We start from the raw sequence: 14,459 nt of genomic DNA, 5'->3' as shown, positions 1-14,459 counted from the left end.
GCTGCTGCTGGTAGTGCTGATGCTAGTGCTGTTAGTGGTGCTGCTGGTGCTGGTATTGGTGCTGGTGCTGCTGCTTCTGCTGGTAGTGCTGGTGCTGCTGCTGCTAGTGGTGCTGCTGCTGCTGCTGCTGGTGCTGCTGCTGGTGCTGGTGCTGCTGCTGCTGCTAGTGGTGCTGCTGGTGCTGGTGCTGCTGCTGCTGCTAGTAGTTTTGCTGGTGCTGGTATTGGTGCTGGTGCTGGTGCTGCTGCTGCTGCTAGTAGTTTTGCTGGTGCTGGTATTGGTGTTGGTGCTGGTGCTGGTGCTGCTGCTGCTGCTGCTGCTGGTAGTGCTGATGCTAGTACTGTTAGTGGTGCTGCTGGTGCTGGTGCTGCTGCTGCTGCTGCTGCTAGTAGTTCTGCTGGTGCTGGTATTGGTGCTGGTGCTGCTGCTGGTGCTGCTGCTGCTGGTAGTGCTGGTGCTGCTGCTGCTAGTGGTGATGCTGCTGCTGCTGCTGCTGCTGGTGCTGCTGCTGCTGCTGCTGCTGCTGCTGCTGCTAGTAGTTTTGCTGGTGCTGGTATTGGTGCTGGTGCTGGTGCTGCTGCTGCTGCTAGTAGTTCTGCTGGTGCTGGTATTGGTGCTGGTGCTGGTGCTGCTGCTGCTGCTGCTGGTAGTGCTGGTGCTGCTGCTGCTAGTGGCGCTGCTGCTGCTGCTGCTGGTGCTGCTGCTGGTGCTGGTGCTGCTGCTGCTGCTAGTAGTTCTGCTGGTGCTGGTATTGGTGCTGGTGCTGCTGCTGCTGGTAGTGCTGGTGCTGCTGCTGCTAGTGATGCTGCTGGTGCTGCTGCTGGTGCTGCTGCTGCTGCTGCTGCTAGTAGTTTTGCTGGTGCTGTTGCTGCTGCTGGTGCTGGTGCTGCTGCTGCTGCTAGTAGTTCTGCTGGTGCTGGTATTGGTGCTGGTGCTGCTGCTGGTGCTGGTGCTGCTGGTAGTGCTGGTGCTGCTGCTGCTAGTGATGCTGCTGGTGCTGGTGCTGCTGCTGCTGCTAGTAGTTCTGCTGGTGCTGGTATTGGTGCTGGTGCTGGTGCTGGTGCTGCTGCTGCTGGTAGTGCTGGTGCTGCTGCTGCTGCTGGTGCTGGTACTGGTTCTGGTGCTGCTGCTGGTGCTGGTGCTGCTGGTGCTGCTGCTGCTAGTGGTGCTGCTGGTGCTGGTATTGGTGCTGGTGCTGGTGCTGCTGCTGCTGCTGCTGCTAGTAGTTCTGCTGGTGCTGGTATTGATGCTGGTGCTGCTGCTGCTGGTAGTGCTGGTGCTGCTGCTGCTAGTGGTGCTGCTGCTGCTGCTGCTGCTGGTGCTGGTACTGGTTCTGGTGCTGCTGTTGCTGCTGGTGGTGCTGGTGCTGGTGCTACTGGTGCTAGTGCTGCTGGTGCTGGTGGTGCTGGTGCTGGTGCTAGTGCTGCTGGTGCTGGTACTGGTTTTGGTGCTGCTGGTGCTGGTATTGGTGCTGCTGGTGCTGGTATTGGTGCTGCTGCTGCTGCTGCTGCTGGTTCTGGTGCTGGTGCTGGTGCTGGTGCTGCTGGTGCTAGTGCTGCTGGTGCTGGTACTGGTTCTGCTGCTGCTGCTGCTGCTGCTGCTGCTGCTGCTGCTGCTGCTGGTAGTGTTGGTGCTGGTGCTGCTAGTGGTGCTGCTGCTGCTGGTGCTACTGGTGCTGGTGCTGGTGCTACTGGTGCTAGTGCTGCTGGTGCTGATGGTGCTGGTGCTGCTGCTGCTGGTGGTGCTGCTGCTGCTGCTGGTGCTGGTGCTGGTACTGGTTCTGGTGCTGCTGCTGCTGCTGCTGGTGGTGCTGGTGCTGGTGCTACTGGTGCTAGTGCTGCTGGTGCTGGTGGTGCTGCTGCTGGTGCTAGTGCTGCTGGTGCTGGTACTGGTTTTGGTGCTGCTGGTGCTGGTATTGGTGCTGCTGCTGCTGCTGCTGCTGGTGCTGGTGCTGCTGGTGCTAGTGCTGCTGGTGCTGGTACTGGTTCTGCTGCTGCTGCTGCTGCTGGTAGTGTTGGTGCTGGTGCTGCTAGTGGTGCTGCTGCTGCTGGTGCTACTGGTGCTGGTGCTGGTGCTACTGGTGCTAGTGCTGCTGGTGCTGGTGCAGGTGCTGCTGCTGGTGAGGCTGCTGGTGCTGGTGTTGGTGCTACTGCTAGTGGTGCTGCTAGTGCTGCTAGTGGTGCTGCTGCTGCAGCTGATACTGCTAATACCACCAGCACCACTACCACTTCTGTGAGAGAGAAGCAAAGGATGTAGTTCCTGCCCTCAGTTCAATTCAATTCCACAAGCATTTGAGGTCCACATTTCTTAATTGCCTGATCTTGGACAAATCCCTTGATCTCGATTTGCCTCAATTTCTTGTGCCATAAAATGGAAATAAGAGTGGTACCTAACTCCTAAGATTGTTGTGAGAATCAAATGAAATAATTTTTGTAAAGTACTTAGCACAATGCCCTACAAGTAATAAGAGCTAAACCAACACTAGGTATTATAGTTAAGTATCTACAAAGCACTAGGTTCTGTTCTAGGTCTAAGGAAACAAAGATAAAAACAGAGAAATGTAAAAGGCAAATTAATTTTAAAAGATGGCAAAGACAAACAATTAGGGTAATTAATGAAAGTTTCTTATGGGAGATAACACTGAAGTTAAGTAAAAAAAAATTTTTAACAGTACATTATTTTTCTAATTACAATTGAAAATGGTTTTCAACATTCATTTTTGTAAGATTTTGAGTTATATTTTTTCTCCTTCCTCTTACCTTCCCTCTCTCCAAGACAGCATGTAATAAACTGATATAGATTATACATCTACAATAAATTTTTAACATTTCCATGAGTCATGTTGGGAAAAAAAATCAGAACAAAAGGAGATAATAACAAAAGAGTGAAAATAGTATGCTTTTATCCACATTCAGTCTTCAGAGTTCTTTCTCTGGATGGAGATGGCATTTTCCAGCCAAAATCTATTGGAATTGTCTTGGATCACCACATTGCCGAAAAGAGCTGAATCTTTCATAGTGATCATCACACAATCTTGCTGTTTCTGTGTAACTAAGTTGAGTCTTAAAGAAAATTGAAGATGCTAAGAGGAAAGGGGGATGAGGAAGTGAGGATGTTCTAACACTAGGGTAAAGGTATGGAGGTGAGAAATTGAATGTCCAGTTCTGGGATCAGCAGAGAGTTTAAAGTAAATAATATATATTACTCCCTGAGTCCAATATGAGAGTTCTCTTTATTCCACTATCCAGCTACCAGCCACTCTTTTTGCAAATGCATTTCCTTCCACTTTCATCCATAATTCCTTGTTATTAGTCCATATTATTTTATTGTAAGAAATGAGACTTTAAAAGTTATAGGACATAGCTAAACTGTAAGGGATATTATATGTCAAATGGAGAGGTCTTGTTTTTATTCTAGAAGTAATATTTTGGCCACTGTATGGTAGAGGCCTTTGAGAGGGGAGAGAATAGAAGCAAAGGTACCAATTAAGAAGTTCTCATATTAACCTGAGCCAGAAAGAAATCAAAGAATTATAATATTATAGATTTAAATGGGCCCTTCAAGGCCACCTAGTCCAACCCTCTCATTTTACAGTTAGGAAAATAGAAGCCTAAGTAATTTAAATGACTTGTCCAAGATCATATAAGTAGCAACAGAGACAGAATTTTAATCCAGCTCCTCTGATTATAGATTACTATAAAACTTGAATGAGGATTGAGATCATATGAGTGGAATAAAAAAAGATAGAGGCAAGAGATGTTATTGTGATGGGAACTGTAAGACTGAATGTGGTACATGAGAGAAAGTGAAAAGTTGAGGACTTCAAGGTTATATAACTGGGTGATTGGAGGGATGGCAATGTTTTTAACAGAAAAAGGGAAGATTGGAGACACTGGCACATAGTAGGCACTATATAAATGCTTATTTCCTTTCTCCTCCCCTTCCTCATCTGAGAGAATGGGAGATGATATGGAAAACTTTTGTGGTATAAAATAGGGGAAAAGGGAGTAGTCATGATGGATGGACCCCATTTTTTTTCTGTTCTAGTTAATATAGCTTGCTAGGTATTTCCTATATTGGACTTTACCTCTCCTTCTTTTATGCCTTGGAAAAAGTGAGTCCTTGTCCTGAAGAATACTTTTCTGCTTCTAGCTTTTTGTATTCCTAACTTTCTTCAAAACCAACTTAAGCAATACTTGATATACAAGACCTTCTTGACCCTCCCTCCTTCTCCCTTTCTTCAGATGTCAATGCTCCCTCCCTCTTGAAATGACTTTGCATAAATTCCATATCTGCTTATCTTTGTACATGTTGTACCTCTTCCAGTAAGAAGTAAACTTCTTTAAGGCAGAGACTGTATATGGTAGAAGTTTAATAAAGGTTTAGTGAATAAAACAGAATAAAGTAGAGGTTAAGATGAGGAAGGGTTGATATAGGAGACTTAAAGAGGGAAGGTTGAAATAGCCACTGTCAAGAGAACCATAGAGAGTTGATCATAGAAAAACAAAAGAATCATCATGTAGTAGTAGGAGCCTGGCTAAAGTTTGGTAACATAAGTTTGTAGTGTACCCAGCTCGTACATTCTCTGTATCAGTATTCAATAATAAGAGTGAACAGAATCTGGGAATATTAGAGTTCTGCACATATACCAAGTTCAAAGTATTTTTGGGTCCACATCTACTCAAAAAAGCAACATAACAAAGAAACCCTCATAACCTCTTTTCTAATTAGGCAGAAGATGTAAATAGTTCCAAATGGAGTATTTAATAAAATATCAGGCTTAGAAATTCGGGTCACATACACATACCATCAATGAGAAGTGAGGATATATCCAGGGAACTCACCTCTGGGGCACAGGCTTGTAGGGAACACATTATGGCCAGACCTTAACAACTGAGAGTAACTATTCTGACATTGCAGACCTGCTAACATCTTCTGCCAATGTTGTTCCGTTTTCCCCACTTGATCCCTGTTGATGTAGAAGAATGAGCAGTGCAGACTAGACCAGACTTCGCTTTCTGGAGATCTTAACACCGTCCCATGGATTCTGGGTTTGCTCAGAGGTAGCCCTGAGGTTGGGGAGTTTCTCTCCCCACTAGAACTAAAGGGTTATCTCTTCTCCATGAAAGGAAGAGGAATAGATATTGTAATTTCTCTTTTAGATATTAGCTTAGAGTCCGTCCCCCCTCATTTGAATTTCATCTTCTTTTCTCATAGGAAAGGCTTTCAGTTATAACATCATAGACTAAAAAACAGGAAGGGACCTTCATGGTTACTGAGTCCAAACTTCACTTTTCACCTAAAGAAACCGAGACTCAAGAGGTAATTTGCCCAAAATCATAAGGGAAACCGACAGAGCTTAGATCTGAGCCTGAGTCATCTGCCTCCCAATTTAGCAGTCTTTTTACTGTATCAGAGTGGAAAGCCTTGGTTATGATAGCAGTTTCCAGGAGCCTTGCCTCCATGTCCAAGTTCTCTTAAAATGCAATGAAGCTCAGCAATTCAGTATTGCCTGAAGGCATTGTCTGTTTTGAATCTCAACTTCTCATTTACCAAGCCTTTATCTGACTTTGAGTTAGAAAAGTCTCTGTAACTACCTTAATATCCTATTGATAATCTGAAGCCATTCAAAATAATTGTAGAGGGCGAAGGGGGAGGCTGTTCTGACTAATTGCCAAGGGTTGTGTCGGATTTTTTTTTGTCACCAGCACAACTTAAAGGGAGAGGGGGAACGCAGAGGAATGAAAATCTCTAAATGGAGTCTTTGAAATGCATAGTCATCCTGTTGTTATATATGAGAAGAGGATAAAGCAATAATCCAATTATCTAACTTATATGACAAAAGGCCCCAGAGGAAAAAAATTATATTACATTACTAAAGTATAATCTTTGCTGCTGTGCTATGTTATCAATAGCTAAAAAACAAATAATAATAACAAAGACTACCACAGACAATTTTTGTGACATCTAGAGAGTTGGTAGATATTACATATTTCAGAGGTTGCTTCTTACTAGAATTTTGTCATGAAAACAAGCATTAATAAAGTCTGATTTATTTAAATAAATATATCATTTTTAAGCTGGGGGAAAAAAGAAATGCATATTCATCTGCTTCAATGATCTCAATTCCTATTCCAAATTCTTGCTTTTATAATGGGCATTTGCCAGTCCATAAGCCTTAGTGCCTTGTTTCTGATCTAGAATCTAGGATCTGAGAAAAAAAAGATGATTCTAAGAATCCAGAGTTGGAGTTTGGCAAGCTTGGGCAGAAATAGTATAAGAGAACAAGGTATTCCAGGGTAGAGGTTAACCATAGAGTCAAGACTACAGAGGGAGAAAAATTAGGCCAGGGTTGGAAAAGAAGGAGAAATAGGGTAAATGGAGGTTGCAGAGAGGACAAAGACTAAATTTAGGAAAAGCGAGGCAATAGGAGAAATGAAAGAGAAGATAATTTCAGAGATCATGGACAAAGAACAGTTATGGATGATGATGAAATCAAGCTATGTTCATCCAGGGATGTTGCTGAGGTAGAATGAAAAGCATCTAATAGTGTTTCAGTAGACTGATAAACAGAGAAGCCAGAGCATTAGAGGATTATTTACATGATGAAGTCTCAAAGTATTAGGGCAGGGGAGAGATAGAAAGGAAGACACTAAACCTCTTGAGAAAAGATAGAGAATGGGTTGTTGACTTGTTAAGTGGTTTGCAACTAGTATCATGATTACTATCATAGTTTTATCAAGTCTTTATCATCCACTAAGTGCCAGATGCTGAGGATATAAAGACAAAGAATGGTACAATCCCAAAGAGAAGTTGCTGAGTGATGATGGCAAAAGGAGAGTCTGAAAGTGGCAAGGAGGAGCAAAATCTCTTCACCTGGTCAGGTATATTGAGAGGCATGAGAGATGGGACCCCCAGTACCAGAGAGAGTGTCCAGAGATCTAGTATCTTTTGTTGGGAGCTAGGTTTCTTTGAGAACAAGAAAATGGAAGGAATGCAATCTATGATTTTATCAGCATTCAGGACTCCTAGTATGGGAACTCCTTCTGCCAACCTGTTTATGGCTTAGTACATAAATCCTAGGAAGTTGTGTGAAGTTCATGAGAGGTAAATGACTTATTCAGGAACACACAATTAACATGTGTCTGAGGAAGGATTTGAAGATAAATCTTCCTGGCTTTAAGTCCAGTTCCCTATACAATATGCTAAAGTGACTCATATAAATAATTTATTTTGATTGGAACCTGTGAATTCATAAGGTATAACCAAGGCAGATAGACAACTGTTATACAATTTATAGTCTTAGTTGTCTAGATCAGGGCTTCTTAAATTTTTTCCACTTGAGATCCCTTTTTGTTTTAGAAATTTTTACATGATGCTGAGTATATAGATATATAAAATGAGTATACAATTAAATGTTTACTGATAATAAATCATAATTTCACAACCTTCACATTCAGCAATGAAACCCCATATGGGGTTGCAAACCACAGTTTAAGAAGCTAAGGATTACCAATCCCTGTATTTTCATCTGCCTTCATTTTTTTATTTCCTTCACAGGCTAATTGTACACTATTTCAAAGTCTGATTCTTTTTGTACAGCAAAATAACTGTTTGGACATGTATACATATATTGTATTTAATTTATATTTTAACATATTTAACATGTATTGATCAACCTGCCATCTTGGGGAGAGGGTGGGGGGAAGGAATGGAAAAGTTGCAACAAAAAGTTTTGCAGTTGTCAATGCTGAAAAAATACCCATGTATATATCTTGTAAATAAAAAGCTATAATAATAATAATAATAAAAGAAGCTAAGGATTAGTGCACTGAGTAGTTAATTGATTAACCTAATGTCAGGTAGCCAGTATAAACCAAAATTGAGTCCAATGAGATAGCACATAGAAATAGATAGAAATAGAAAGCATTTTTCAATTCTTAAGTGTTAAATACATACTAGCTACAATTATGATTGTCATTATTGTTAACAATATTTACTAAGATTTTTGCTATTAAGATTAGTTTTTTCCCAAAAAGGTCATACTCTAGGATTAAGTTCAGAGGACTAAGGCTGGAATTGTTGACATAGCTTCTTGATTGAATCAATAGAAAAGCTCAGGATTTGACTTAGGTTCTGGATTCACACTCTCAATCCATTCTTAGACTAGCCGATCAGGTCCCTATAGCTCAGCTTAACTACTACTTTTCCCTTTGGAATTCTAGGGGATATATGGTTTTTTAGTGCTATTATTATTTTTTAATGATCAATTGCTAGATAATATCTCTCCAATATCATTTAACTATGAGCAGCCATTATCTTTTATAAAGATATATTTCTTGAGAAGGAATAAAAAGATTCAAAACACAACCACTTCTGAAACTGGGAGCCATTTCTCTTCCACTACTTCAGTCCTGGAGGAGAATGAACTCAAATTTAAAGTGGTGACTACCAAACATATGACACACTGAGTTTATTTGTGGAGGTGTGGAGGCCTTTGTGGAGGCCACATTGGTCCCTCATATGCAGGACTAATGTCTCAGCTTGTGGGACTAATTCATTCATTGTCATACTGGGTTTAATAGGTCATTACGAGGCTTCTCCTCAGGCTTGGCTATTGATCTATCAACAAACTTTTCTATGAACTCTAGTTGCTAGATGTCTAGTGGCACTTCTGACTTTTGAAAGCTCCCAGACTGGGTCTGTCCCATCATCAAGATTAGGAAAAGAGCAAATTCAAAGAGGCAAAGAAGCAAAAGATCAAGGATTCAGGGCTATGTCAAATTGGCCAGTCTTCCCATTATACACAGTAACTGACCAGGTACATCACCATTATAAATGTGGAGAGAGGGGAGCTTCACTCAACTAAATCAATGCTATATTCTTACTGAAGATCTTTTTTATGAAATGCCAGAGTGGATGGTCAGTGTGTGTCTTATTTAGTTCCAGTCTTAAACCTGTATTACCAGAATGACCTGAGTTATACAGGAGCAGAATAAATGATTTCTGGAAGAGGTAGCCTAAGAATTGGGCCTTCAAGGATGGGTAGGAACTCAACTAGAGTGGGAAGGCAAAGAGAAGGTCTGAGCAAAGCCACAAAGTGGGAGTTTTCAGTATGTGTTTGGGCATAGAATTTTGTCCAGTTTGGCTATCCTATATTCTACTCTCCCTTTCCGTCCCACCATTTCCAAATTTAAAAAAAGAAAAAGGAATCCTTTGTGACAAATATGTAAAGTCAAACAAAACAAATGCTTAAAATGTATGGCTTATTCTGCATGTTGAATTCATTACTTCTCCATTAGGCGGTGGTTATCTTGCTTCATCATCTGGTGTCTGGAATCATGGTTGGTAATGAAGGGATTAGTTATGATTTTTTCAAAGTTGTTTGGCTTTGAAAAATTGTTCATGCATATTCTCCAGGTTCCATTCAATCTATATCAGTTATAAAAGTTATACCAGATTTTTCTGAAACCATCTCTTTTGTCATTTCTTACTATGAAACAATATTCCATGTTCATTATTCATGTATCATAATTTGTTCAGTTATTTCCCAACTTACAAGAACTCTCTTATTTTCCAGTTTTTTATTATAACAAAAGGGCCTTATCTATATATTTTTGTAAATCCTTTATATCTTTAAGGGAACATACAGGTTTTGACTTTGGGAGCATAGTTCCAGACTGCTGCACTACATTTATAGCTTTAACAGTGCATTTAGTGTACTTTCTTTCCTAATAAGCCTCCATCATAATGGAAAAATTCTTATTCACTCAATCACTTTTAATAAAGTCTGTGATTTTTAAAAATTCTAAGCATTTAATATCCTTTCTCAGGTTTCTTGAGAATCTTTTAATGCTTCTGATATTCCAACTCAGGCTTTCTCTGTGTATAGTTGGTCTGGAGTAGATGCTCTGTCCATCACTATTTTCTTCCTTATGCAGTACACCAGAAATTGTGATATCAGATTCCAAATGTTGACTCTAGTATCAATAATAGAGAAAAGTCGTAGAAATCTTGGTGAGGTTTTTTCCCCCTGTTTTTCAATTATCGTTCTCCTTTCAGTTTTATCCTCAAATGCTCTTGGAATGATCTCACTGAATTGGGTCTTTTGCCAATATCTTGTAAAGTTGTGGTTTTTTTTCCCCTACTGTTTCTTATTGCTTCATGAGTCCATACTGCTTGATCTTCCACCCATCTATTCTATTCTAAGATCTTAAATAGTAGTTTATATTCTAAACTTTTGTTGCCCTTAGCTGCCATCTCTCTCCATGTTTGGCTCCAGCTTATTTTTTCAAACTAGTTTCATATTACTTGGCTTGGTGCATTCTTTCACCAAAACAGACTAGCTATCATTCCCAGAACTCAGCACTGTCTCCTGTCTCAAGTTCTTTGCATAGATGATCCTCTATGAACTCTTTCCTCAGCTTTTCCTTTTAGAATTTTCAGTTTCTAAGGCTTAGCATCTCCTAGAAAAAAACTTCCCCAAACCGTGTTTTCATTTGCTGTTTCTCCTTTTATCCAGTATATACTTTTATGTATACATGTTTTGTCCTAGTGGAAGATTATAGGCTCAAAAAGGACAAGGAATGTTTTTGTTTGCTTTTTGTTTGTTTTTGTCTCTATCTCCAGTGATCCTTTGTACATGGTTGATGCTTAATTAATGCTTATGATATTGAATTAACTTGCTAAGGGATAAAGTGTTTGCCAACTAAGGCAGTTTCTAGGTTCTTTTAGTCTTCATTAGAGATATCTAGAGATTAGAGATATTGTGTCACGATGGCTCAGGAAAACCTGGGGTCAGCTTTAGCTTCAGATATTTACTAGCTCCGTGACTCTAGGCAAGTCACTTTACCTATTTAACTCAGTTTTCTCACCTATAAAAATGGGGAAAATGTTTACATCTATCTTCCATAGTTCTTATAAAGACAAAGGGAAGTAATATTTAGTGTGCAAACCTTAAAATTCATTGCTTTTGTAAAGCTTAAAGTGTTGTATAAATGCTAATAATGTTGATGATGACTATGGAGACTGATTTATAGTGGTTTCTTAGTAAATGGTCTGGGCTGATGTTTGTTTTTTACATTTCCAAATTTCAAGTTGTTTAAATAGATCATGTTGGAGTTCCCTTAATTAAATACTATATTTTTTATTTTTATTATCTCTTCTAATTTGGGATTGATTTTTATCTTTATTTTCACATGTCATTGGCAGACTGTAGAGTTAATTTGGAAATGATTCTAAGCAGATATTTACTTAGTACATTTTTTGTTGTTCTTAAAGACTCTTTCATGGTATACTCAAACTTTTGATTCTATCCTCATAGAAAGTATTCAGGTGGAGCAGCTAGGTGGCACAGTGGATAGAGCACCAGCCCTGAAGTCAGGAGGATCTGAGTTCAAATTTGGTCTCAGATACTTAACATTTCCCCCAGTTTTCCTCCCTATATGCACAAAGCATATATCAATTTTTCATTGAGGGTCACATTTGAATGAACTACCTCTAAGGTTGGCTCATTAGTATACATATCTTGTACATGTACAGCACAGAGAGAATTAACTGTTTCAGAAGTAAATAGAAAGAGAGTGAGCTGGATTACATTTAGGAAATTACAAAGTGCTTTTTTTAGTAACCCAAAACTTCTCCCTGAAAAAAAAGAGCACATCTTTTAAGACTGGCAGTCTTTTCATAGTATTCTATGGACATAAACATGGAAAGGATTTATGGGAAAACATAGCTAAAAGCAATAGTAAGAGGTATGGATGATTTGTTATAAGTACCACTGGAGGGATGGTATTATTATAGATTTAAAATTTAGAGGGACCTTGGAGGCCATTAAGTGCAACCTACAAATCCTCACTTTTCAAATGAAGAAACTAAGGCACAGAGCAGTTAAATGACTAGTCCAGGGTCATACAGGTAGTTAAGTTTCTGGGCTGGGACTTGAACCTTGGTCTTTTTAACTCTAAGTTAAGTGTCGTTTCCACAACAGGACTCTTATGGATGAAATCACAGATTCATTTAAATGTTCAGAAAGTAAATATGTAATGATATCACATAATACAAACACTCATTAATATTTTTAACACTTTAGTACCTTTTGTACTACAGGAAAAAGTAGAAATTGCAATTAATCATAAGTCAGGAATAAAAACATGAATGAATAAAACTACTTATTTATGGTAGAAGGGTTACAAAGCAATTTACATGTATTATCTTATTTGATTTGATACTTAAAACAATCTTTTGAGATCAGTGATACTAAACTTAGACTGAGGAAAGTAACATAACTTATTCATCGTCTGAAAGCTAGAAAGAATATGCAGTAGGATTCAACTCAGCTTTTCCACACTCCAAATCAAGTACTATATTCATTCTGCAGAAAAGATCCATGTTAAAAGCAAGACAAATTTGGGAGCACAGAAGATAGCTCTGCAACAGATTTACAAAAAAGGTTACTATGATTATTAAATCATAGGGGTGGGAAAGGGGAAATCACCAAAGCACTAAAAAAAAAAAAAAAAAAAAAAGAATCTTGAGATTCAAGAATTACTGTCCTAATTGCCCATTTTCTTTTCTCTATATGATGAAAATGACATTCTCAAGCATGGAGAGTAAACTTGATGAAAATATGAGAAGAGAATCACCCTTGTTATTCAGTGTGTATATCCTGGAGGTGGGGGTGGAAAGGAATGAATTAATCACTCTGGTCCTTAGTTTCCTCATCTGTAAAAGAGGATAATAATCCTTTGCTCAGCTAAAGTGAATGTCAAATGAAGTAATTGGCTGTAAAGATTTCAAAGGACTCTTCTTTTTCTTCTTATAATAATAATAATAATAATTCTTTCTCTCTCCTGTGTCTCTCTCTTGTTCTGTCTCTCAGATTAATCTGCCACTGAGAATTGAAAATTGAGGGAATGACCATCAGCTGAGGAATGACTGAACAAATTATGGGAAATGAATGTAATAGAATACTATTGTGCTATAAGAAATAATAAGCAGAAGATAACAGGAAAAGATAATGACAAATCTTGGAGGGGATGTGGGAAAATTGAAACACTAATGCATTGTTGGTGGACTTGAGAAATGATCCAACATTCTGGAGAGCAATTTGGAATTATGCCTAAAGGGCTATCAAACTGTGCATGATCTTTGACCCAGCAGTATCATTACTGGTTTGTATCCCAAAGAAATTACAAAGGAGGAAAAAGGACCTGCATGTGCAAAAGTGTTTGTAGCAGCCCTTTTTGTAGTGGCAAGGAACTGAAAATTGAGTGGATGCCCATCAGTTGAGGAATGGCTGAATAAGTTGTGATATACAAATGTAATGGAATATTATTGTTCTGTAAGGATCAGTAGGATGATTTCAGAAAGGCCTGGAGAGATTTGCATGAACTGATGCTAGAGTAGAACCAGAGCAAGATTGTGTGATGATCTATGTGTGGGGCAAGCAATGTGGTTTCTCAGAAACTGTTTGCTAAAGTAAGAGAAGCCTTAGGCCTCAGTTTTGCTTTTTTCAGAAATCATGTGACTTTGAAGAAACAAAACTTTTTATGTAGTTACTTCATCTCTAATCAGCCCATTATCAACCTATCTGCCATATAAGGGAAAAGTAACAGAAGGAGCCAATCTAGACTAAAAGCTTTGCATAAGGGGTTGGATAGTACTTGCTTATTTAACCCAGCTCTTGGTTCTGTGAAATTGGCTTTGCTCAGTCTGGACTTCCCCAAAGTGGGGACTGCCCCGCTCCTCATAGATTTTAATAAAGACTTTCTATCTTCACTTTGAGAGGTGATTTTGGGTCAGGTCTCTGTTCCCCACGCAATCAGCTACAAAAGACTTAGCTCTCAGCAATACAATTCCAAGACTCATTATGAGAAATGCCAAAGAAAGAACTATGGAGTCTGAGTGAATATTGAGGCATTTTCACTTTTTTGGTTGTTTTTTTTCTTTCTGGTGTTTTTTTTTTCCCTTTGTACTGATTCTTCTTTCAAAACACGAGTAAATATGTTTCATATTGTAAATGTGCAACCTATTAACAGATTACTTCATGGGGGGGAGGGGTAGAGGAGGGGGGACCTCCTCCGAGAGAAAAAAACTGGAACTCAAAAATCTTACAAAAGTCAATGCTGAAAATTATCTTTTCAACAAGAAAATATTAAAATATTATCTTAATAATAAAATAATTATTATTGCATATTATTATTTATTACATTATTAATATTAAATTAATAATATTATATTATATTATTATAATATTATAAATATTAAAAAATAAAATATTATTGATTGAAAGTGGCGGGGACGGGAGGGAAAGAGAATAACCGGCCAATGCGGGAACTTGAACAGGACAGGGATGGTTGAAATTCTCCCGCTTTAGCCATAGCCAATTGTGGGCTTAGCTGGACGTGGAAGGCGCGAGGGAGAAGCGAGTCAGATGCCTTTCCTAGCTCCCCTCCCCC

At 39.3% G+C, this 14,459-nt stretch overlaps 1 protein-coding gene across 1 annotated transcript; it reads right to left on the bottom strand.

Annotated features, from left to right (window-relative positions):
• Window positions 1-1,219: 1,219 nt before the first annotated feature.
• Window positions 1,220-14,381, bottom strand: LOC116421006 (uncharacterized protein DDB_G0271670-like). Its single transcript, XM_031949324.1, has 5 exons — window positions 14,323-14,381; window positions 1,776-2,230; window positions 1,524-1,655; window positions 1,329-1,438; window positions 1,220-1,237 (listed from the first exon to the last, which is right to left on the bottom strand). The coding sequence occupies exons 1-5, from the start codon at window positions 14,379-14,381 to the stop codon at window positions 1,220-1,222; spliced, it is 774 nt and encodes a 257-aa protein (XP_031805184.1).
• Between the last annotated feature and the right edge of the window lie 78 nt (window positions 14,382-14,459).

Source organism: Sarcophilus harrisii, chromosome 2 (assembly GCF_902635505.1).
Source record: "Sarcophilus harrisii chromosome 2, mSarHar1.11, whole genome shotgun sequence".
NCBI classification, from domain to species: domain Eukaryota; kingdom Metazoa; phylum Chordata; class Mammalia; order Dasyuromorphia; family Dasyuridae; genus Sarcophilus; species Sarcophilus harrisii.
This window is presented reverse-complemented; position numbering and strand designations above follow the sequence as displayed.

Excerpts from the sequence above, each read along its gene's own strand:
- LOC116421006 (XM_031949324.1), bottom strand. The coding sequence starts at position 14,381 with ATGGCTAAAGCGGGAGAATTTCAACCATCCCTGTCCTGTTCAAGTTCC. Across the intron at positions 2,231-14,322 it reads TCAAGTTCCCGCATTGGCCG|AAGTGGTAGTGGTGCTGGTG; the intron begins GTTATTCTCTTT and ends TCTCTCTCACAG. Across the intron at positions 1,439-1,523 it reads CAGCACCAGCACCAGCACCA|TACCAGCACCAGCAGCACTA; the intron begins GCACCAGAACCA and ends CACCAAAACCAG.